Consider the following 27491-nt stretch of genomic DNA (forward strand, 5'->3'; position numbering starts at 1 on the left):
TCATATCGACCTAAAATATCATTAATAAAATTGAGTTTTGTTAACATTCTTTATTCATTTTTCTTTCAATAGAATGCTAATTCAATTTCTGTGCGGTATTCCATATAACCAATAACATAATATAATACATTATACTTAGAACTGATCATATTTGGGAAACTATCAAGATTACATAAGCCTTATAATGTTTCTAATATATAAATAATCCATCATTTGTCGAACAATTTATTATTGAAAACTGTTTTCGAAATCGAATAGTAAATTAATCCAACAATTGCGTAGAAAAACGCATCTAGATCATGCAGAATCATCAATTTTGCAATTATTAGGAGGTTCGTGTTTGGCTTGCTTTTGTTATAGCTAACAGGGTTATTGACATTTGTAGGTTAACCGAACTAGTTCGTCAATAAACATTGCCGCATTTCGTAAGCATTGTGTACGTCCCCGTATTTCATCATAGATCAGGAGAGAATAAATACAAAGAATAGCAGTTAGTTTTCTGTAATCAGTAAACAGAGGCTGAGTCATCAACTTGCGTGGGTCATCGGGTGTTGCGAAATTAATGAGGTAAAGAGTGATATATATGCTAAGTTAATTGAGGAGGGAGAGAGGGATATGAGGAGGTATTTGGAGGTTCAGGAGGAGGAGGTGGAGGAGGAGGAGGAGGAGGAATTGAAGAGGAGGAGTGAATAATAATGATGACCAGCGCAGGTGATTGAACCAAAAGTAGATTCTGGTAAAGCACACTATAAACGTATTCAGTATCTGTGTCAGGCTTTTTTTACTAGTAGAGGGATCGATAGTCTTTGAACTGTGCCAAGGAGAGGTGCTATCGCGTCAGCGCAATTACTCTGTATACCTGAACAACGAAAACCAGAGCAGTGGCCAGTGGCTACGTCACGACCACCACCAACAGAACACGGTACTCTGCTCTCTGGCATTGGCTGCCCACCTTCGATATAATCTATTATTAAAATTTGTTTGTATACAACATTAGGTTCTGTTTCTGACGCTTCAATTTGTCTCGAATTGCAGTTTACCTTGTATGGAGTAGAATATTGTGCAGGCCTATATCCTGTTCAATGAGAGTACTGTACGCTTATTCCTGCATTACAGAAGTTGAAGGAGTATTATCTCTACTATCATACTAATAGCACTTGAAAGTGTTTAGGGGGAATTAGTCTAGATCTATCAGAATTTGACAAAAGTCATGAGGTAATGTGATAATTGGTATGAACATTGACCAAGAATAAATACTAATAGGAATTCAAAGAATGGAGAACCCAATGTTGTTTCATTTTTATCATAATTTTTCTTTTTCCATTTGTATCTGTACAATTTTTATTGTTAAGGAGACATATTTGGGGAAACCCGTTGTCTCCATTGTGAATAAATAAATGAATAAATGAATTGATGAACTATTTATTGCGTGCAATAACACGCATGCAATTATTAACTAAAATATACCATAGTATTGTCTCTCGAACTTTCTCTGCTTTGAACTTGGACTGTCCTGTTGCCAGTATGTCTTGAAGGAGATTAGCTTTTGATGTTAGCATTTTTGATACACCAACCCCAACAGCCATTAGCCGTTTTCACACCGATATCTCGCCGACACGACATACAGACAGGATTTACTCTGATGGACAGGATAAGAGGAGGCTGCGGTTTATAACTGCGCGAGGTCTACTGTTCACAGTACTACTAGTTATTCTAGAACATGGCGTCATATGTGCCTGGTGATGATGCAATATTGCATTCTTATATTTATTTATCACAGTGTAGTACGTATGACGGCATTATGAGTAAAGTGTAAATTATAACGATTCATGCCTATAATGCCTATTTTTATCAATGAGTTGTGTATTATTAAATCAATAGTAACTATAACCCTATTATCTTCCAAAATAAAATCCTCTCATTATTATCCTCAAATATTAATAGTCGGTTAATGAATTTTAATATTCAATTAAATGATCGTTTGATGGGTATCATGGAGGAATAGTCAATAAATAATAGATCTTCCTGTTCTACTATGGACTGCAATAATATAATATAGTAATATATTTTTAATATTGATTATAAAATATTTTTATTGATACATTGTAGAGTTCGTTATTGAAGAGAGAAAACTATACTAATTTCTAATCTATTGAATCATCACTGTACTATCGATCAGATCGTTTTTTGAATTACAGTATTGATAAGTATTATATACTCATAATTTGATGCATATATTGTAATTCACAGTACATAAGTGGTCACAGTACAACTTAATTATATTACATCCCTATCTGGCATTTTCCCTCAGCTCTTGTATTGATTAGACCTCAGCTTTTCAAAAGACCTTTGACTAATAAAAACTTTTTTCCAGTTGAATTATTTCATGAACTATTACTTCCGTGGAAATGTTGATTAGTAATGTTCATATTTCTTTTTCTAATTACGTTTAGTTAATTCAAAAATACAAAATGAAGCTCCACCTCAATACTGCTTGATAACTGAATACTCTTGACAGCTTGCGTGTCATGCGTGCATCACAACTGACAAATGGCCAGGTTTGTTAAAGTATTTGGCCAACAGTCACCGAAACCGGATAAATATTGTTAGCAACAAATCTCTCTTGATCGTCATGCGTGAAATTTATTTCCTCCGCGGAACTTAGGCCATGCTACCCAACCACCCAGCAGCTCCCAACTAGGAAGTACAGAGTACAGCACTGTAAAAAGTGTACCAGGCCAATGACTTAGCTAAGTGGTGTGACCATTAGAGAAAGTAAACTGTGCTGTATTTGTGAAGCAGCAGTAGTAGACAGACAATTGAAATTTGCAAGAGCATCGCTTTCACTATTCCGAATGTGTTGTCTTCCACTACCAGTGGAGTGAAGTCAACTGATAACTGGAATTATTGGGCTGTTATATCAGGAATGTAGACTGTCGCCGTAAACACGCCTAATTATTATCCTTGTTGACGTTCATGGAATTTATTATTTCCTGCATCAAAGTTTTCCTTAAAGAAAGTTCAAGACCTTGTCTCTAGGGTGGCTGGAGTTTCTGATAAACACTGTAAAGTATCCTGTTATCGAGCATGAGCTCATTAAAATAATGTATTCACTATCCAAGCTTAGCTCATGTATATTCCTAGAAACGCAATACAGCTGGTGGAGTGGAGCCGAATCATAGTTCCTGGAAGAAATTTCAAAATATTTATTAACTCATTTCCAATGAATAATCTACTTTGAATACATTTGAAATTGTGTATTTCTCATGAATAGGCAACAACTTTGTTGTTACGAAATGCTTGATGCGATGAGACCTTTTTTAAACTTTCTATTCTAGATAAAATTTAATATTGTAAACAAATCTGTCCCCATTTTTCAACTATGCTATAGAACTTTCGAATGATTGTATTTTGATGATCAGTTTTTTTATTTTGATGGCACTGACAAAAACATGTTATAACAATGTAAAGAATACAAACAATCTACTAGATAGAATAATTATGGCTTCTCTACAAATTTCAATCAAAGAAAAAGTAATACTGCATAATTTGCCAAGCAAGATCTGAGTACAATACTTGTACAACGTTAATCAATAGATTTTGAATCAAAGAGAATCAAAATTTAATTCATATTGTGAATAATCCAAATAGCACAAAAGGTTTAGGCCTAATTGTTCCTATTAAAATTTATACAAAATTCCAAATCTATTATACATATGGGCTGTGTCAAATTTTCATAGAATTTCTCTTCGGAACAAAGATGCAATAATACTCATTTGTACAATGTACAAGTGGTAAATAGATCTTCAACTTTCTGATCCATACTAAGTCATCTTTAAATGGTTTCAAGCAAATAAAATTTCCGTAACGAGATCAAGGCAAACGCTAATAAGTTGGGTGTGACAACAAATCTGTTCGCAAAAAAAACGTCTTCTATTGAACCAATGTGCAGATAATCTAAATAAATACTTGACAGTTGACACGTGCAGACAATAAACTTCAACTTGGCAGCAGATTGTTGGGAAATGGAGAATCTTCAGAAACAAGATAATTTAAATGAAGTCGGTCTGGTAAATTCTAGCAGAATTTTTATCGGTTTCTAGTCATTGAGTTATTTATTTGTAGAGGGAATAAATAATGTAATTTTTACTATTGAACTAGATTAATACGTTATTATACATGAAACTCTCTACTCTTCTGCAGTAGGTGTATTTTTTATTATTCTGATGTAGGTTTTCCATGTCAACCCTAACAAAGAATAATCATGAACCCTAGTAAACTGTTTTTCTTCCAACTATTTGAAAGGCTGTAAATTCATATAATTTGTGTGTTAAATTTTCAACTGTGGTTTCGATTAGTAAGTATATTCTCACATGATTTTAAACCTGCAAGTTAATGAAAATAAAATAACTAATTTTTCTTTTTAAATTTTTACACTGGAGATGGATGCTAATTCAGTGAATAACATTTCCCTCGTGGCTCCAATTGAATGTGATGCTATGGACATGCTGTAAAATGGACAGGAAATGGGTTGAAAAGCTGGTTGTGCCTGTAGGTGTAAGGTGAGGTGTCCAGATCATTTTCAAAAAGAAACCGGAACACTTTCCATCTCCACCTTCCAAACACTTCTTCCTCCCTGAAATTCTCCCCCTAGTACAAAATAGTGTTAATTCATGAGTGGGCCTAAATATTCATAGAGAAGAAAAAGAAGCTTTAAACAGCTCAAAACAATAATTACGATTTTGAATCTATGATGTGAAATAGCTACTTACAAATTCGAATGAGCTCTATCTCTACTGGAACTGAAAGCCACTTGTAAATTCAGAGGCAGTTGATTTATCTTCAGGAAAAGCATATTTTTCGTTATTTCCACCTTTTTTGACCATGTCTTTTCGTTTTAAAACGTAATTGTAGAACTCTACACGATTCATATTGGGAAAATTATGAAGACTTACAGGGTATTTCAATTACCGGTTTTCCGGGACGTCTGGACACCCTAGTGTGAGGCCTTAATTTAGATACTTTGATTACAATAATATATAATTCTGAAATAGGGAGAACATTCTCATTCTCAATCAAATGCTTGAAAATGAATGAGCCTATTCGTTCTGATTGAAGTGAATGCTAGTTTAGAACAGCACTATCGCCACCTTTAATTGCTTGTTCTACGCATGACTTTGAGTCGTATTATTTTGAGATGTTTTTTATTAATTTTGCTCATTCTTTATTACTATCCGTTCAATCTCATGAGGTATTTAGATTAATAATTATGAGTGAAATATAAAATATGTTTGATCAATGATGTAATAGGGTCTAGTGTATTTCGTACAATTATTCTCAGCTCATTCTAATCAGGAGTGAACAGGTCATTAAATCCTGAATGAGGAAGGTAAGTTAGAGGAAGTAAGACGCTTAGCGTAATAGCAGTGACCATTGCAGTATTTTTATTGATGCAAGTGTCGTTATAGGAGCGAATCGCCGGTAGAGCGTGGGGGAAGCTTAGTGAATAAGGGGAGGGGGGATGTAGACAAACACTTTCCAATGCAATCAATCGCTTTGTTTACCGTGTCTTAAACTTTCATCATTTTCTTATTGCAAAAAGTGAACGGAGCCACTTCAATTGGCTGTGGAAATGTCACGCGGGCCAATCTATTTCAAACCAATTTATTCAGTCGACTGTTGAATTGAATGGTTTTCAAATGTAATCAGTTGACGTGAAGATAAAAAATAAATTACTGTAGAAAATTAGAATAATTTGAAACTATGGAAACAGGAAAATGGATTATAGGAATATTTTGAAGCTATGGCAACAGGAAAATGCAGTATATGCTAAAGGCTTACAGAAAATTGTTCCTCATTTAAATTTTTTAATGAAATTATGAGCTATCAGTATGCAAAATTTGGGTATTGTTTGAATGCACCAGCTTCCACTCTATTCATGTACTTCTCAGTCTTCAAGGTTCTTTCTCGATTTGCCAATCCCAGACAACCTTCTCAAGAGGAATACTTTGATCTGTAATGTAGGATATCATTGAGAACAAGAGGAGTATCCTGCTGATTGTACTAGAAATAGCCGAGAATATTATTTGTTCAACAATACAATTTTCAATGCTCCTTAGTTTTGTTTTTCACTTAGAATCACATTGTTCGTCTTAAGGTGCGTACAGATATACTCGCCGCGGACATTAGCAATTCACTTTTAATCAGCTGATTATATCTGTATTCTTACAGAAACGGTAAGATACAGATATAAAAAGCTTGGCAACAGCTGATTAAAAGTGAATTGCTCATGTTCGCGGTGCGTAAATCTGTACGAACCTTTATAGTACTAATCTGGTATCAACCTTATTATTGTCCTATTATTCAGCTACTGTTGGGTTGTATTCGTTGTTGTGTTGAATGTATTCAATGCTACTTCATATTACCAGAGAAAACTTATACAACTGTTTTATTTTCTCTGTAAAAAACTTTCTGAAATCAGAGCTGAGCACTTGGAAATACTTTCATGTATGTTTAATCCAGGATACTAATACTCATTCACTCATAACCATTATAAACCAGGATAATTATTTTTTTTTAAATTTCTTCTGTTTTTTTTAACTTTTTAGGCTGTGATATCTTCGCCTGACTCTTCACCTTCATGTCAAACTCTAATTTTTGTGAAACTCTCTGCAAACTCTAATCGATTCTTATCTTATGTATCACAACTTGCCAATACATTGCTTTCGATACTGTCCAACTTATTCTCCCCACGTCTCCACTATTGTGATACATACCGATTTATATACATCCAATCTTTTATTGACTTCTCCATCCAAACTCCTGAATTTTAAAAAATGGATAGAGTGTATTGATGAAGTTCGATATTATTAACCCAAACATTAGTCCAATCTTCGTAGTGTTTGGCCCAATGACATTCTTTACTCATTCTCTTTCATTTTTAGTGAAAATTGGACGAAGATCCATGTTTTCCATCCATATTCCATAAGGCCAGAATTAACATACAACTGTACTTCAACTTGGAAAGTTTTTACGTTGATCATTTTATAAAACATTGTTGATTTTGAGTGTTTTATCGCCACGGGTGTTGTAGTGGAGGAGGAGGAGAAGCAAAATGCAATAGCATAAGCATTGCAGAATGTTTGCGCAATTTCAAGGCAAACGCACATTCGCACACACTTTCAAAACGGCGCGCTCTTCAACGCGCATCCCCACACATTGTTTGTACAGGGCCACTACGCAGGCGTACTAGCACCAGTTGTAGAAGCACGTGACTCAGCCTGGTTCTAGTTGTCGTGGGTCAATGAAACCTGTGTTGTAGGCATCCCCCCTACCTCACCCTCTCATAGTTCGTCAACATCCCCCCGACAACCCCCTTCCCTTCTCCTTTAGGAAAGCTTATTTTAGTCGCCACCAAAAGCGAGCACAACGCTCGGCTGTATTGATTTCCTTCAACCTCACTCACTCCATTTGGAGAAATAGGCAGCATCTAAAATTGAAAGTGACTGACATCTCTTCGAATCAGCCTGGATCGATGGCGTGCTCCACAAGTACTCATTCTCCGACTACTCAGTCGAATGAGGATTGAATGTCTCTGTGGAATAGACGTATAGATTGAGAATTTAAAATCTTCATCTATTATAACTTGAAACATTTTTGTAAAGTCTAAAAAATATCAATTAATTATTGGCTACACTTTTGACACACTAATGAATCGAAGTAGAAATATAAATTGGTGACTATCATGAGAATGTTTCCGCGAATTGTAATTTCGATAATTTGAAAAGTCAAAAAATCTGGTGTAGTACACTCACACAACTTTCCTCATTCGAGGCGAGGATAATCTAGGGGAATGACATTATGCCGATTGGCGGCTAAATAATTTTATTAAAACTACGATTATACTACTGTTATTGTTTTCAGCGTACATTTTCCTTTGTTTGAATTATGAAATTTGAGGATTTTTTAAAAGTTGTCAAAACAGCTGTTCTACAAATAAAATATCGACGTGTGTTCTTTTGAATAAACTGCTCTACCCACCTACCTCAAGCACTAGAAGGAGGTTACAAAGTAAATTTCTCAAGGATGGGGTGGATCCCCTGTTAGTTTCTCAGGGAGGAGACTCATGCTAGTTAATAGAGCTGATATATAACTAAACAGGGTATGAATTTGAAAAAATCGGTCAAGTCATTTTTGAGAAAATCGTGAAAAACATGGTTTTTTTTAGTAATCATCATCATCATCTTCACTTCAGGGATTAGGTTTATTAATGAACCTGTTCCGGTACCCATCTCTTTCTTGGTCTCCCTACATCTCTTTTTCCTGTAGGTCTATAGTTTTGGACTACAACGGGAATTCTTCCAGGTGGCATTCTATCCAAATGACTGCACCAGTTGCGTCTATTTTGAATAATTTTTTCATGTAGAGGAGCAACCAATAAAACCTGTCTTATATCATTATTTCTGATTCTATCAACTCTAGTGCAGTCGAATACACTTAGAAACCTCATTTCTGCAGCTTGACTTCGACTGTTTTTTAGTAATCATCCGCCATTTTTCTCAAGAATATTACGGAGCTCCTGCGATTTTCCCAGTAATGAGACTCATGTCAGTTGATAGGGCTTATTAATAGCTATCCATGGTATAAATTTGAAGAGAATCATTAGAGCCGTTTTTGAGAAAACGGCGAAAAACATGGTTTTCTAGTGATTATATGCCTTTTTTCTCAAGAATATTACGGAGCTCCTGCAATTTTCCCACAAATGAGACTCATGTCAGTTGATAGGGCTTATAAATAGCTAGCTATCTAGGGTATAAATTTGAAGAAAATCGTTAAAGCCGTTTTCGAGAAAACCGTGAAAAACATGGTTTTTTAGTTACTATCCGCCATTTTGAATTGAATTTTATTGAATTTCTTATTGTCGGATCCTCATGGTATAAGGACCTTAAGTTTAAAATTTCAAGTCAATCGGTTAATTAGGAATGGAGTTATCGTGTTCACAGACACACACACACACCACACACAAACACACACACACAGACCAACACCCAAAAATCATGTTTTTGGACTCAGGGGACCTCGAAACGTATAGAAAATATGAAATTAGGGTACCTTAAATTTTTTGGAAAGCAATACTTTCCTTAACTATGGTAATAGGGCAAGCAAAGTAAAAAGTGTGGAGATGAAAGTTTGCTACTATTAGCCTATTTAGAGATTTTATGAATATAATGGAGTATTGTTCAAATCTACACGTCTAGAAGGACTTGGAAATTTAGAATTCTTGAGTCTTTGAAGTGGATCTCTCGGAAAGGCAGCCCCTGACCCTTGATTTGTCAGATGGCGCTCTAGAAATCACAGTTGATTTATTAGATTTTAATCTCCAAACCTCATCCTAATTCGATGACACTACTGTATTATGATTTCAGTTCCAGTTCTATCAAGTCTTCTGAAATATTCCAGGATAATTTTTAGTAGATATGTAATCAACTAGATTGACGAATTCATGAAATAAAATTCAAATTACAGTATATGAAACTGAGAATACTTTATATGATATGCTTTTAATGTTTTATATTTTCAAATTAGTTCTCTATTATGGAATACTTTGTTTACATTAATGTGTAGTATGTTACTGATCAATGGAACAATTAGTGTATGTAGATGATGAAAAGTGGAAAGGATGTCGCATGAACCAGAATGCCGAAGATGCATAGGGAGACCGAGGAAAGATCACAGCCTAATCCATGAAGACGATGACCACGGTAGTTAGAAGAAGAGTCTTCTTCAATATACCGTGACGATGACGATGAAAAGTACACCTCGATTATAGTCCATGTTGAGGAAAGTTGAAACCAGAACCATAGAGTAAAGATACTGGTAAAGTATCTTTATCTTGTACCAGTTGTCTCTGGCTGAACTTAACCATCGAGGGAAGTTAGTTACCTCTTTGAGATAACTATGACGATGACGATGACGATGAAAAAAGTGGTTACATAAACTTTATTGGATGTACTTGAATTCTGTATAGCTCAATATTTACTCCCTATAGCAAAATCTTCAAAATGCTTCAAATATGTAGCCTACATTGTAATTTATCAATTAGGTAAAATACTGTTGTTTCACCTGCACCATTCAAGTTTCACATGGCCTTTTGAGGCATGAATAGTGAATTTAAATTCTATTAACTGTTGAAAACGTTCTCTCTTGTCTAATGCAAATGGCACAATATACAGAAACCGCAGCTTACATTCCCACTTTTGACAATGTTCCACCTAGTTATTGTGCTGTTTACAGTGTCCTTGTAGAAAATGTGCTGAAATTCGGTAGAAAAATATTTGCATTATCTTCAGAACTAATGAGAACAGTACCAACTTACAAGATAAGTCTTAATTCTCTCAGGCCGTAACTAAACTGATAGGCGAGAACGTGTCAAAGAACGCCTTGACCCACCTTTTCTCAGCTAACTAATTGAAACAGGATTGCAATAATTTCAGCCAAACTGAAAGTTATGTTTTGGCAGCTCACGGTCTGTTCAGGTGTTAACACTAGCTCCTAGCTGTCATGACGTCAGTCTTATAAATTTCTCATTCATAAATGCAACTTAACGACCGGTTCAACTATTATAATATTATATCAACACACTGCTCACCAAAGTTGCTCAACAGTCGTTCGTATTGAGATGTGAAGACGTTCTGATTCATGCTAATTAGAACTGACTGGTACTAGAACGCGGATACACGTATAATTCGCAAGTACTGGAAGGATGTTCCCTTTCTTATTCACACAGTATTTAGGATCTGCTCTACATGAGAATATAATTAACACAATTTCTGAAATTTCTTGTTTTAATACACGTCTAGAAATACGTAGCATAATAATGTTGCTGAAACGGTACTGTACCTAATTTTGATGCATTATTACTTGATGATTAGTGGTTTGTGTATAAGTATAAAAATACGATAAAAATGATTGGTAGCTATTCAATTCATATCATTGTCTTTTATCATACACCCCCTTTCTTTTAAATTGATTATCTTGTCTACGCTTATGTATTCCTATGATATTATTTCCAAGCAATCATTAAATATATCACTTTCAATAAATCCTTTACATCCCTGGAAGCCGAGACTTGTTGCTTTTGTAAAATACTCCATATCGAATTCATAGAATACAACATATAAATAATCTACACTCAATCAATCTGATTTGTTTGTTAGGCTTAATACGAAATGAATATGATGAAAGAAGCTGCCGTACTCTAAATTTTTGCCAATTCCTATTATATATTACTCAATTGAACACATCATTTAGTCAACTCTTGAAACGTTAAATGAAAAGTTCAATATTTTATGGGACATTTGGATTATTTTTAAGGGACCTTTAGGGAATAGGGAGCGGCTTGACTCAGTAATCACGCTGATAAGCTATCGTTTGGATAATATAAGAATCAAGTGCCTGCTACTCTTGTTGGAAGGGTGACCACTTGAACCAACTCCTCTGAATATGATTCGTGAGTTGAAAATCGCTTCCCGGTGGTTCGCACCCCATCTAAAACTGTAGGTCCGTTCATCTCTCATTATCATCCGCCTCATTAACCAAGCACAAGCCTAGTGCTCTTGTGGGCATCATCAGCATTATTCATACTGAGAACTTTATAGAACTGGCAACCATGAATGATTTGATAAGTAGTGAAACGTGTACCTACGTTAATTTGTTCTTCTCAAACACCTGCATTATTATTCCTTGATCTATTGATTTGATCGTGATCATAGCTGGTTTTCCACTGCACTTTCGACCTACTTGTGTCTCCTTCTAACAATAATTAATTAGTATTTAATCATAAATTCCAAGGTCAACACAAAGTTGTTCATGTATACACTATACAGCCTTGGGAAAACCTTCCTTCTGAATTCCTTTGATTTTTTCTGATTCTGATTTACAGTCTGACAACGCAATAATATTTCAACAGTAACAATAATTTATTATTGTACTCCTATGTGATGATTTTTCCAGACTTTAGAGGTTATTTACTGCCGTGGGAGTGTTCATTGTCATTGCTGTCTTTGAGTGAGTTATACTGTATGAATGACTGATTTCTTAATTTTCAATTGAAAAATGAATGATGGACTCGAAAAAATGATAAACTTGAGGCTAACATGAACATGGTAGACTTGATGGACATGGAGAATTAGAATATGTAGAAATCAATCTTGTTTTTTCTCTATTATATTTCAATACTCATTAAACTATAGAGTAAATAACTTCATGACTTCTTGTGTTGGACTCCCTCCATCTTACGTGCTGGATTTTATTTTTCTTAATAAGTAATATTCAATTTGGTTTGTGATTCGTTACTATGCAGTTCTGTATGTTATAAACTTGTTTATTTGTTTTGATATGCATGTTTTTTTTTCATTTTCTTGTATCACGCTTATTGAGAATAAAACTTCATTCATTCAATTCTCCACAGACGCTAATGTAACTCTCTCTATATATAGTAATTCATAATAAGCAACTTATTAAAGTTACGTTCTTATAGTATGAAATATATATAAGCTTTGTTTCGAGTACACTTACTAGCTTAAAGTATAGTGTACTATTTGTACGAGATTGATTGATAATATAGGGCCATTTTCGTTATCTATTTATTTTTTAGATGAATATACTTCAAAACAACGTTGAAAAATAACAATATACTTTAGTCTACTACCTGTTAGAATTTCTCCATAGAATTGAACTGATTTAAAACTGGAGTTTCACCTATTAATGCAATTCCTATTCTGGTTTTGCAGCTTTTAAAACTGCATTGAAAGTCACCTTCATCTCAATTACTCTAATTTGTAATATCATCATAACTTTACGAATTCGCTCTTCTAAAGGTTAATGCTTGAATTAATACAGCTTATCTCCTATTAAAAATCCGTAGCGATCAGATAACAATAGAGTTACTCTATTTATTACCTAGCCCTTCCATATTTTCCGCATTCACCGTTCTACAACTTTCTGGAAATAATTGCTTATTATCTCGGTTGTGAGTCGTGCTTGCCAGTTGTGAGTCTTGGGAGAAGAAAGGACTTTGGATTGAACCACTTAGATGAAGTTAGTAGTCTATTATGCAGCAGTAACCTACAAGATAATTTCGAGAGAAATTTCTCTGCCATAAGAGAATTTCCTTTCATGCTTGCAGTCATTTCATGAAAAATTCAACCAGTTGAAGGCTTTCCAGCTTCATCTACTCCACTCTAAAACATTATTGATAATGTTGTAATGGAGCTACTTATCCCAATTAAAGAAAATGCTACCTTATATTTTCCTTGAAATATCGAATATAAATTATTATACGAAATTAAAATTTAACATTGACATTATTTGATATGGAATTTCGTTTAATATTTTTTCATATTCATTATAATTTGAACAAATGCAATTACTCATTTATTTCTATCTATTCAATAATCTTTAATATATATATGGTCAGCATTTAACGAGTAAAGCTCTTCTCTGAACATCACTCCTTTGGCTGGGCTAATTATCGTATTCACTAGAACACTCCCAAAGCAAATTGAATATCACTAACTAGATATTAGTTAAATAAAGTTTGTTTCATTTTGCGGAGCTTTTGAGTTTCTAATTTCAATGTATCTGATTTCCACAACAATGAGGAAAATCTATGAAATTGAACATGACAAAATACAGTCAATATAGGATTATATATTGTTACTATAATTCTTTGCAGTGTTGTGGTGCTCTTGTGAAGATGTCACATTCCCACTGGACTTGTGACCCAAAGTGGAGTTTTGTACTGCATATTGAGCTTTCAAAGTTCTGGTAACACTCAGTGAAAAAAAACGTAAATGGAAAAATGGGATATAAGCTTCTGCTTCTAAGCTCAAGCTTCAATTTCAGTACCAAAAGTATTTATTTATTTTTTCTGTCATGTAACCCATGTCGGAGGTATTAATTAAACATGAAAAACAATACAATATGGAAAAAAGTCCTTTACATACTTGGATTAATTTCCTCAAATTATCGTGTAGCATCCCACTATAGAGTCTATGTGTCGGGATGAAAAAAATATTACAAAAAACATGTCATTATAGTTTGCTCTTGTCAAGTATCTTAATAAATAATTATGGATTATAGTGTCTTAAAATGGAAAAATTCACTGCATCCATGATGAACTCACCTCTATGTGATTGTATGATAAGGACGAGATTCCTCCCTCAACGTCATGAATTTTCTCTTCACTTTCCAATATTGCAGCTGAAGGTTTATGTGTCTGGAAATAGAATACCTGAAATCAATACATTAGTAATTCAGTCAGTCTTAACACTGTAATATTAAGGCTGAAGAGAATTGGCTCGTTTAGGACTATAATGCTCCTATTTCTCCCTTTTTTCAAAAAATATGATTTTATTGTATGGATAGCAATGAGGGATGATAAAGAACTAAAAGATAAGCAAGCCTTTTCTTAATAAGCAGATAAGATTGATTCTGATTTGTTATCCCGATCTGATAAGTGATTCCTTTAAACAATAAAGTATGCCTCATAAGACATATCAAACATTTTTCAACACAAAATGTTGAAGAACAGAAGTGAAATTTTAATACTTATTAATTTCACATTCCATGACAAACTGCTAGTAAATAAATCGTTTTTGAACCATTTTTCACGTCAAGTCAAGTTTTCTGAATTTCAAATCTGTAAATCGATAGGGAACTTAAAACAAGCAACCTTAAGAAAACACGGGGCTAAGCATAACCTCAACTTTATCTTGAGTTCGTACTACAGTATAAATTAGTTCTCAGTACTCCATAATTTGACTGCTTCTTTGTATTTGTATTGTTCATTTCCAGTACTACTGAAAAGTTTATTTTACTGTAATAACTAATGACTCAATAAATATGATAAACAGTTGTTTATGAATAATAAGATATATCCTCAGTCTAACGCGATTGAAACTTAGGTTGCTATATAGATCTATAGATTCCAACAGTTTAAATCAGATGATTCATTCATAATATTTGAATGTCCCTGACATATACCATAGCATCAGACCATCGACACAATAACATTTCTACGGGTAACTAGGATACTAGCAGTAATAGTAATAATCTTATTTATTGTCATTGTATGCTTCATGCCCTCAATGATTCCTAAAGAATGTCAGCTTTGATTAAGATCCCAGATTACAGCTAAATATCAATCATGGCCGCGAAACAGGTCATTATCAGCAGTCCAACAACACTTAATTAAACATGAATTTTGATTGTGCAAACTTGAGTGTTTATCAACCATTACCAGATAGGTAATGCTTCAAGTAACATAAATGCATACTCTGAGATAAATCATTCCCAGTAGTAGGTGATTATTGCTAGCATCCGTGTACTTATTTGAAATTGTGTTTGTTTTTGTCGAACTAATTACGAATCTTGAATTTCCTCGTGACCTCTATTAATTTCATAGTGAATTATGATCAATTTGAATGGATTGTTGGAGGCTACATAAATATTATTGTTGTGTGTCAAACATAGTATGTAGGCGACTTTCATTATCATTATTGCTCTTGTGGGTTGTGAATGAATGCTATTGAATGTTCGGAATTCTCCCTCAAGCTTTTATCAATAATTAGCATTACATGCGAGAACTAGCTATGCGTTGAGGAATGCGGGCTTTTGTATTAATTATTTTTATAATCAAATCGTGGTAAGGAAGGTTGAAGGCGTGGGAGAGATAAGATAGAAAGTTCATTTCCGCTAGTATTAGATTCGGCTAGAAATATACTATACTGTACTCTATTTTACTATGAAATAGATAGAGATTCTTTGCCGAGGATGATGCCCACAGCCCACATATAAGTCTTAGAATAGTGTGTGGGTGTCGGATGGACCAACAGGTTTTGGTGGGTCTGCATGATATGGCACCAATTTCGGGAAAGAGTAAGTCTAGTGTTATTTAGAACTCTGCATAAGTAGAATAATTCCTTTTAATGTGAATGAATAAGTACAATATGAAATTACAAATAAATACGATTACAAATTAAATTAGAAAGAAAAATGTTTCATAAAAAACATGTTGACAATAGTTTTTTAAACAGATAGTCTAATATGAACAAACTACTGTCTTATTACCCCTTTCCTTCTATATGAACCATTTTATTCTCAATGAAATTACCTTCTCACCCCATGTGACTTATATTTGAAGGTAGAATGGCTGAACATACTTAATTTAGGCGCAAGTGACTCGTATAGTGGTAATGATTAGCATACAATAGAACTCGTTGTAGGAAGTGGTGGATGCTTGCATCCGGTATTCTCAGTCTACCTACAGGCTGAGTAATTGAATAATAAATTGGCACGAACAGTTATTGACATTGGCGTTTGTTATTAAACTCGCGAGCTCTGCCTTGAGCAGTAAGCACTATATCCTTCGGCTAGAAACACTGCAAGTTTTCAGCTTGAAATGCAAGGGCAAGGCTGTGTTACCCCCTACCCGTGGATGTATGGTGTATGATATTTCAAAGTTTCTAGGCCCACCTATTAAAATGTGAACATGCCCTTAACGTTACTGCTTCCCTCGCTTCTAGGCTGAGCAACTGTTAAAGGTTAGGAAAGTACCTTGGCATTACGTCCCCGAACGTTCATGGGAAGGTAATGAATGGATAAAATTTATTTCCAGCAATGCTTGTACTCTTAAAATAGGATAAGTCTTTTCAACATTCGATAATGAGAGTTGAAAAGCTTCTTATTTAATCTATCGTCCCATATCCAAAACAAAAGCAATTGGAGTTGATTTCTTAATTGGAATCAAGAGGTAATAATTGTATTCGAATACTCATTTGAATTTGAATCAACAGGCCATAATTTACAGTTCTATAAGAAGCTGTTATTTCAATTCCCCATTGAATCAAATGATAACCCAATAGAGACAAATGAATGATTTCTTCATTTTTGTTCAACTCGTGTTTAGGTGAAGAGTGAATAATGAATTAATAATGTTTCTATTTGTTACTCAACTTTCTTTCTGAAATAGCTTTTGTTGATGCAGGTTTTACTATTTTGTAATTATATTCTTGATTTATTATAGGCTAGCAGGTGTAACCCGTGCTCCGCAAGGGTTTAATTAAAAACTTGACCTACTGAAATCTTGAATTATTTAGAATAGGCCTATAACCATCCTCGGTAAATAAAGAATCTATAAGCAAATTTTCAAGTCCATCAGCTCAGACGTGATGATGCCTCATTTGTGAATTTCCTATCCCGTACATGTATAAAAAGATTATTTTTATTACATTATTGATTATCAGATAAACGTTTTGAACCTGCATCATTATTCAAAACAACCAAACATTGTTCCATATGAAATCGGATCCACAGGAAAGCTATTCATGTAGTTCCATTTTCCCTGAAAGATTTCCTCGTATTGCATCATTTCTCGAGAATTAAAATAAACAGGTTGAATAAACATGCTAAATATAGACTGGTGATATTTTTCGAAGATACAATTCATCTTTTTGATGATAAATTCCATAATAATAATAGTATTCTATTGATATCAAAGTTCATAATCAAACAATAAGAACTAATCAAATTTCCAATTCATATGTTGTTATTCTAGAACTTGTTTGTGCAACTTTTGATCCCTGACCTCTGAAATGAAAGAGTTCAAATAATCTGTGGAATTAATTTCAAATATTTTTAAGGCTATTGAATCTCATAACAATGTTTTCCAATAGTTGACCATATTAATAAATAATTTCCAGCTATATGGACTTGCATCCCAAGTTGAAGTGGAACTAGAGGAATGGCTAGCAGCCCTAGCACATCAGTATCTTCGATCTTTTCCTCATGAAATCAATAATATTGTTTTCCGTGAATTTGAATTATTGGAATTTCCAATTGGAAATTTTTTCTTCGAACTTATCACGACTTCCAGACACGAAGGAATGACTGTAGCTGTGAACGATTTTTAATTGTTTTTACTTCTTAAACTATTCATGAATGTTTCTGTTTGTTTCTTTAAATGATTCAAGGATTGAACACTTTATTGTCTATATTGAAGAATGTATTAAGAAAATAATTTACAGATTTTTCTCGTATTGAGTGTGCTTTGATTCTATGATTTTTATTTCATTATATCATATTAGTTTGTGTTTTATTACTGGCTCAAAATTTTTCTTAATAACTGAATATTTTAAAGTTCTGATAGTTTATTGAATGTAATCATTTTATTATATTTGGTTTTTAATCAAATAAAATTCAAAATTTCCACTTTATTTATTTCGGGACTGGAAAGTGGACTCAAATCAATTCAAGTGGATAGCATAGCCTATAATTTTTATTCATTCATAACACTATCTTCAAGGCAATGAATTGTTCATCCCATCATCATCACCTAGGCTTAAAATACTTCTAGAAAGTCGCCTTTGTAAAATCAAAAATAATAAATAAATAAATAAATGAATAAATAAATAAATAATTAAAAAATGAATAAATTACTAAATTAATAAATAAATATTTATAAATAAATAAATAGGAATATCTTTATGGAATAACTTTCTGTTGATATTCAACAATAATTTAGCACATCAATATAGTATCAAGGATTATATCATTTCAATCATTAATCACCTGATGAAATACTTCTCTTCAAATACTACACCAATCGATTGGATCTACTCATAACGAGATTCTAAGATTTATGTAAATGTAAATTTATTAAATGTGATTTATTTATATAATAATTTCTACAGAAATATAGTATTTCCATGATTTATTTATTGAATGAAAATAAATCAACCGATAGACTTGCTATTTTTTTTCTATAGCTCTACAGCCCATTGTAGGCTTTGGCCTCCTCCACAACATTCCTCCAAACGTTTCTATCCATTATAAATCCTCTCCATCCTCTATAACCCATCCTTATCAAATCATCCTTTATCTCATCTTCCCATCGTATTCTTGGTCTGCCTTGTTTTCTTCTTGAGTGAAGATTCTCTTTAAGCACTATTTTTGGCATTCTGGTTTCATCCATCCTATAAATAATATGTCCGAACCATCTTAGTCTCTGTGCCTTTATGAAGCGTACTATACTACGGCCTTTTATTAATAGTTCAAGTTCAGCATTGGTTCTCCTTCTCCACTCTTCTCATTCTTTAACAGGACCGTACACTTTTCTAAGCACCTTTCGTTCAAGGTTCAAATACACTTAAATTATGTTGGTCTTCCTTAGTCAAAGTCCATGATTCAGAGACTTAGGTAACTACAGGTCTTATAAGGGTTTCATAAATCTTAAGCTTGCTGCTTCTACTGATGAGCCTGTTCTTTAGAAGCTTCATGTTCTGTAGTATGCTCTATTTCCCGACAATATTCTTTGTTTGATACTGGTGCCGATCATATTCTGATTATTCAATTCAACACCCAGATAGCTGAAGTTTTTCACTCCCTCAAACAACCTATTATCGATTCTCAGACTCTGTGGAACCCTTCGCGCTTGATTTCTTGATATTTTCATGTATTTTGTTTTATTTTCATTGACTAGGAGACCAATCTTTTGTGCTTCTCTTTCGAGTAATTTATACGTGTCCTGGAGGATATCTTTTCTTCTGGCAATTATGGCTACGTCATCGGCATAAGCACATACTTGATACATTTTATGAAAAATGCTGCCTCTCTTGTAAAGATTTGGTCTGCTGTCGCTCTTTCAGGACGGAAACTACACTGATACTCTCCAATGATTCGTTCTACATATATCGTCATTCTTTTGTTGATTACACTTGAAAGGATTTTATAAACTACACTGAGCAGAGTTATCCCACGGTAGTTGGAGCATTCTAGTTTATCTCCTTTCTTATAAATGGGACATATGAGGCCTATGTTCCAGCATTGCGGCATGACTTCTTTCCTCCAAATCATACATATAAGCTCATGTATGTTCCGCACTGTGAAATGACTAGCGTATTTTATCATTTCAGGAGGTATATTATCTTCCCCAGCTGCTTTGCCTTTTTGAGCTGCTTAAATAAATCAACCGATAGACTTGCTATTAGTGACAAAAATTCTACTTCACCAATTTGAAACAAGTGAGATAAGTCACTAGAAATACGATTATTGTGTAGAATACGAAAATAATTTATGAATATTGCATTTTGTATTTTCTTTACAGGAAGGCTATTTCAATTGGATGTTTGGAGTTCAGGAGCCAGACTTCTATGGAGCTCTCGATGTGGACTCTGGAAAGAGCATCTTGTTCATTCCGAGATTGCCTGAAGAGTACATCATTTTCATGGGTCGCATTAAATCCACCGCAGAATTCAAGAAGTACTATGCTGTCGATGAAGTTTACTATGTAGATGAGGTAAGCCCGTCAATTTTTCAATCATAGTTCCTCGTTGAGGAAAGTTGAAAGCTGAACCATAGAGTAATGATACTGTTAAAATAGCTTTATCTTGTATCAGTTGTCTCTGGCTGAACTTAACCATCGAGGGATGTAAGTTGTCTCTTTTAGATAACTATATTTAGAGGTATTAGATGCCTCTTTTTATTAAATTTCCAATCAACTAATGTCAAAACCCTCTTTGTACTTATCCCTCCACATTGAACTAGCCACCAGAGAATACAACCCTCGATTATATTATTTATTCAAGAATTATTAAAAATGTATGAAATACTTCATCAAAGCTACTTTTCTCAGTATATCTTGAATGATTTTTCGAAGCAATTTGCGTTTCTCATTGAATTACATGGAAAGGTTTGGGAGATGCTGTTAATAGAATCTGCTTCTTTGAGTAGCTAATGTCATTCTTGATTATTGTATTTACTTTTGTCGCTGTATGTCTTTTAACTCATACTGTATTTTTCTGTGTTATTAACATCGGTAACATTAACATTATTTATTTGTTACATATTCCACGATTCCTCTTCTTATCAATACTTGGAAGTTGGAGCTTTAAACTTACTTTTTTAGTCAATTGTAAATGTTTTAATAGGATTTTCCAGTAATGGTGAATTAGGCCATTTGCTTTGACATGTGGCTAAAACTGGAGATTGCCGGTATAGTAGCCTATAGCGGTACAGTAGTGGCATTCATCTTTCCTAGAAACCATAACCGTTGTTTTAGTTGTTATGCGGTTTAACCGTTTGTCGGCCGGACATTGAATGAATGGCGTGCGAAGCGGTGAACGCATTTCTTCCATTCTCCTCTTGTTTGTTGATTTCTTTCATTCTCGGCTGGTTTGTACAATTATTATTGGGCCAGTTACCAGACGAAATGACCCCGGCTGACCTTTTGTCCCTAGCAGTCAATTGTCCCAGATTTTTATCACCAGAACATAATTGTAATGGAATGTTTTTCAAAACAGTTTTTATTATTGTTTTATAAATGGTCAATCGATTTTATACTCGTGGAGTTGTGAAAGGAATCCAAAGATTCAAAATCAAAACATGATAGCAGTTTAGTAGTTTAATACATTTTAATGTATTAGATTAATAGAAGAATGAGAAATATAGGCTATCTTTTTTTTAATTGTAACTAGGATTCAGAAATGACTTGGATAGTTTAGGAGAGCTGGAAGAGTAGAGTAGAGTAGAGTAGAGGGTGAAGCCCATGAAAACACTCATTTTCAGGTGGGCACAGAATGACTGAGAATTGATAGAGATGTTTCCATATTTATTTTTATTAAGGATGAACATGAGCGCTGTAGATCGCTATAGTGAAGTGAGGTGCTCGTTTTATGACAGCACCATAGCGCTACATTAACAGCAGATAGCGCTATAATTTTCTAGCTCTGCAACGTCAAGTAAACTTTGCGGTGATAAATTAGTACTTTGTTTTATTAGTGCTTCAAAAACATATATATAGTAATTTGCTGTTTAAAAATGAATTTTAATTTTCTAATCACTCTCTATGAACTTTTGCAATTTTCACTGGAATTTTCATCTCATGTGTTACAGGAAAGCTTTGTCCCTACAATGAACTGACGAGAGTTCCCTGTGTTTGAACCATGAAGCAATTATTACTTGCAGTGGATGATTTCGAGAATATTCTGCTATTTTCGAAATCAATACAACTAATGTTAAGCTTTCTAGCAAGAAGGGGTGACTGGAATCCAAGTGCGTAGAGATAGAGATTTAAATGAATCAAGTGCTAAAAGTTAGAAGTATTCTCGTGCACCTCTTTCTAGTGTTAGGATGTAACATGAAATGGAGAATGTAGTAAACTCAGTATTTACTTGATATACAGCCATATATTGCTTGATGGTTAACTTGGAAAGATTGTTAGTTACTCTCGTATTTACAAAAATAAACCTAATTTTTTATATATTCTTCCTAGAAAGCCTTTGATCTGGAAAAAATATCTGAATCAATCCAAAAGTGTCTTCCTCTGTTGCGTGATAAGCCTCCACTTTTGATTTGATGAGTTTGCCACTGCTCAAAGCAGTATGGGTTTCCGCCCTTCGGCGATTAAATTGATAATAATGTTGCAAAATTGATTTGAGCCGCAGCAGACACGTGGAGCAGTTACGTCTGAAGCCGTCGTCGTCTCAAGGTGAAACTTGTTTACAGGAATAGGCCAGGCCACACCACAAGGTTCACGAAGCGGCAAGCAAAACCCATGTACCCCCCTGTGACGGGAGAGGGTTGGGGGATGTGGGTGATGGCACGTGGACGCGTGTGGGCGTAGAGTTCATCTCGTTGTCATGACAACGGTGTCTGTGTATTTTTTCGCTCCATTTGTTTTGTATTTAAAATTCGTGAGTTAATTAATTTTTGATGGTTGATTAGTGCGGGGTGATTCATTTCTTGTTGTGCACAATATTTATTATAGTGTTTGCATTGAGAGATTTACACTATGAAACCATACATGAATTATACATTTTACAAGAATTCAAAAATCGATAAAAATTGAGATTTTGCTAGATTTGAACGGAATCGAACTCAGTGAAAAACGACCACTATCACAATATGTATAAAACAATGTGAGGTTCACTATCTGAGAGTTGGTTATGTGGTTCAAAATCATTTGCCGGTAGTTTGAACCTCCTTTGAACCGCAGGTTCATTTATCTATCTACAGTGTCATCGCTCCCATCACATACACATAAGCGTATGTAGGCCTCACCATCTGTAAAAAATATAGGGAAAAATGTAATAATTATCAAACGAAAATAAGAATTAATTAATTTCAAATTAACCTGAAGACTTTTTATATATCTAATATTAATCTATACTTCTAATATCGACAACAGGGAGTACAGCTAGAAGGAAAATTTGACAGCCCCCTGTGAATTTTATTTGTTCTAAGTTGAATTCTATTCTATTCAATTCTATTTCAACACTTTCTATTATTATTCACAGTAATATTGATGTAATATTCTTATATAAATCTTTTTAATTGTTGTTCTTTATAAATCGTTCAATTTCCAATGGCTATCCCAAAATACATTGTTATTTCAATCTTCGATGGCTAACCCTTATCACACTGCTCAGCTATTTAGATATAAGGGATGTAAACTGACCAGGAGGACTCACACCTGAGACATGAGCCAACTATTCTTGAAGCTATGGCAGGTCATGTGTGTATTTCAGTTTGCGCGTCCTATTTAATGTTGGCACTCAACTAATTCTTTTTTTGCCCGGCCTTTGTGTCTCCATGTAGAGCAGAAGGCATTTCAAATACCGTTCACCACTTCACTGGGATGCCAAATGTTGTATTTGAGACGAAGTCATTTATTTGCGTCTTCAATGTTTTTTCATTAATGTGGCCCTGCACTCATTGTTTAGTATAATCTGAATAACAAAACACAATACTACTGTGGTCACTTGATGGTGCTTGATACGTGAATATGTTACGAGAGTTTCTAACTTCAAGGTAGCATACTTCTGTAAAGGTGATATACGTCCACGTATTTGAAGAGAGTTTGGAGGAGGTTTTAAAAGTTTGATATTGAAGTTTAATTAAACCAATAAAGGGTAGCCACATGACGCGTGAATAAAATGAGATAATTTCTTTTCTTTGCTAATAATAATAATATAATGTATAACTTTGATATTGTTATTCTATTTAAAATTATCAACTTTAAGCTTTCAAGTTGGAACAAAAATATTCTGTAAATTAACATATTCAATCCAAAACTATCATGCAAATTCATACCTTCAACTTGGAAAATAGCTTTCAAAATAGCAGATTATAGTTTTATTTCTTCCAAAGTTACTAAGGTTTCCAATGAAAGTTATTAGCGCGAAGTTAACGTTGATTCTGATTTGATCCACTATCAACTCATTTTCTTGTATTCAATTTAGAGAAAATATATTCTTGGCAATGTTATGAAAACAATAGAAAGTCTTCACTGCAAATTGATTCTCAATTCAATTTAATTTTTGATCTTGAACAGTGTAGAACTATTTCTATAAGAGTTCAATTTGATCAACATTTGATGTTTTTCAAGACATCAGTCTTTTTTTGTTTCCAATTGATGATTTAATTACAGTCAAGCAGATGCTTGAAGCTTCAACCAATCACGGAATTGTAACTCCTATTTAGCTCTTCTCTTCTTTCTACTCGTTATCTTTGATTCCAAATTCGCCGTTACTGGATTTTTACCTAAAGTTTGAAAATCACCATGAATTTAAAAAAAAAGGTCGCAAAACTCATCATAATATTTATTCATATAAGCTTTTCAGAGCTCATGGTACCCTTCATTGAAATATTGGTTCCAACCTCTTTTTTAATGGAGTAGCCTATTCAAGTTAATTTATCTTAGAATTTTAATGAATTCTCAGTTATTTAAATAGTGAAGGTAGTATTTCAAAATATTAAGAGATGAATGTGGGAGCTCTAGACAATTGAAATCTTGCGATACTAACTTGAACAATCTAAAATCATTTCAATAATATGGATATTGGAATATAATTAGATTCAATTGAGGAACTTCTAAAGAACTGTGAAACTTCTAAAGTTATATCTTACATTCCGAGTAAGATTCGCATTCAAACTCCTTGAGGAAAAAAGCTTCAATATAATGATATCGATTTATTTTAGGACTGACGATCGAGACGAATGAATGTGGGCCATGACTTCTTAGCTATCTGGTTATAATATGGATGAAGTATTTTTAAGAATTATTATGATGGGATAAAGTATTGACATAAGTCCAACCAACAAGAAACTTATTTCTAAACTTATTTTCTATTGTTTATTCCAGAAGGTAGAATGGATCACGGATCTGTTGCTTACACAAATTTTTGTAGGAATAAATAAATTAATAAAATAATACAGATCCAAAACTTATTCTGTAAGTAATAAGGGCTTGGTAAGCAATCAATATTACACCAGTAGGACTCAATCCTTGCAGCATGTGAAAACTCCACAAGGACTGAATCCTAGAACAAAAACTGACTGACTATGAGATCTGTAGAAGTAATAAGAAAAAAAACATGGAAAATATGAACTCGGGGGTTTGGGTCTAAGCTAATCAATTGATATTTTTACATTCTACTCTAGATTCAATCCTAATCTTCCAGTCAAGTAATCAACTGATTATTCTGTATTTTATTTCAGAATATTTCAAAATTCTTCACTTTTATAATTCAACACATTTTTCAGAGAGATGTTGTCATCCATTGTCGGTGTCGGAGTAGGTGTTTTCTGTTTTCTGCTAGCTGGATCGCCTGTCCTTGATCCAAGGTCTTTGCCACAAAGAGATGCCAGCAGGCAGGTAGAAGCCTGTGGACTGTGCAAGTAGTAGAGCAAGTCGCCGATCCTGACTGTCCTTCCCTCATCCCTAGTTGGTGGAACTCTACCTATATTGAGTTGTATGGTGGGACGGCGGGGCGGGTGTCTTTGAAAGCTGGCATGCCACAGAGGGTAATGCCTCTCACGGTTCAGGGCCGTGGCCGGTGCAGCCTCCTGCTGTACAGCGGAGTACACGCATTTGGCTATAAAGCAGTTGGTTGGTGATTCGTCAAGTTCGCTGTGACCTCCACTTCTCTACAATGCTTCTTCATTGTTTATTCAACCATCCTTTCGTCAAGTAATGTTATAACTATCAAAATAAAATTCGTCTCAGAATTAAGTAGTACTGCAAAATAATATTTAAAGCTATTCCACATTGCTCAATTTTATAGTGGGGTCTCTCAATTAGGACTGAGTTTATTATTAGCAACCTCTTTTATATGTTTATTATATCTATTATTTATTTATTTATTATATAGAGTAGACAATACAGTAATCGGAAAAGAAAAAAAAACAGGCTATTGCCCAAAACTTCTTCAATTTCCTAATTTAAAAAAAAAAATGTTCAAGTATTTTAAAATAAACTTCTCTGGTTGCAATTCATCGGCAATCAGATTCAGAGATATTATTATTATTATTATTATTATTATTATTATTATTATTATTATTATTATTATTTTAATGTATTGTCTGTATACAATAATAAAACAATTGAAGCGTACTTCAGTATTCTAGATTCTATGGTTTACTTTAAACTGATGGAATTGAATGGGATGCATTGGTGTAATGCATGAGGAATGCTCTCTCAGTGCGAAATAAATCTCACTTTGACGAGTGACATAAGCAAATAACTTTACATTTTTCTATGAATCAGTAAACAATGATCATTGTTCATGAATTTTCAAACCATAAATTGGTCAAAGGTTTCATTATTGTTTACCACACATTGCATTAATTTGAACTATATAGGATTTTTGGAAAAATGTGTTTTCAGTAGGCATGATGCATCGGTTGCATGGTTGCGTCGTTTTAAATGATTTTATAATTTAGAGATTGGAGCTGCTTTTTGCACTGAGCCTAGAGATATAATTAAAACGAGTTTCTACATTTGACTTAAGACTCGAGTTGTCAGTTGTGGGTTTGAGAGTTTTTTTTTGTATGCTCGACGATAACTTTCGTATCTTTTATCAATTAACCTTGAATTTTTCTAAATGTCCGTATGCTCTACAATAACTTTTGAAGGGTTCGATCAATCAGCTTCAAATTTTGAATACATATTCTTTAAACAATTATACAGATCGAGTTCGTTGATCTACGAAATTTATTAATCTCTTCATTCTTTTGGAGGATGTAACAGGATAACATTGGAAGTACATAAGAAAAATATTATAGTAATGCATCATTAGAAATAGAAAATCAGCTGGATTATTAATTGCATGCTGGATTAATAAATAACTTACTGGAACTACAGTATTTCTCTTTTGATTCCCACTGCTGTCAACAGAACAGCTTACAGAATATCAGCGGCGAGGTCTCGCCAGTAAGTGAGTTTTCAAATAAAGTAGATGAACTGATTACCCATACTCAGGGTGAAACTTTATTTGTCTATTGTCAAATCGCGTGTATAGAGTTTTTGAAATCTCTGTTAGTCTTTTTTCTTGTTCTGTTTCACTTGACTTTCATCTGTTTTTTCTGCAGTTTCATCTCCACATCCAAAATCATACGTCTAAAATCACACTGCTATACGATAAAAAAGCAAC

The 27491-nt window shown here is 33.8% G+C and overlaps 1 protein-coding gene across 1 annotated transcript in view; it reads left to right on the top strand.

Annotated features, from left to right (window-relative positions):
* Positions 1-27491, top strand: part of LOC111044022 (xaa-Pro dipeptidase) — a 132736-nt gene that overhangs the window by 72141 nt on the left and 33104 nt on the right. The window contains 1 exon segment of the mRNA XM_039421097.1: positions 20165-20356. Coding sequence (XP_039277031.1) covers positions 20165-20356 — 192 coding nt within the window.

Source organism: Nilaparvata lugens, chromosome 2 (assembly GCF_014356525.2).
Source record: "Nilaparvata lugens isolate BPH chromosome 2, ASM1435652v1, whole genome shotgun sequence".
In the NCBI taxonomy this organism is placed as follows: Eukaryota; Metazoa; Arthropoda; class Insecta; order Hemiptera; family Delphacidae; genus Nilaparvata; species Nilaparvata lugens.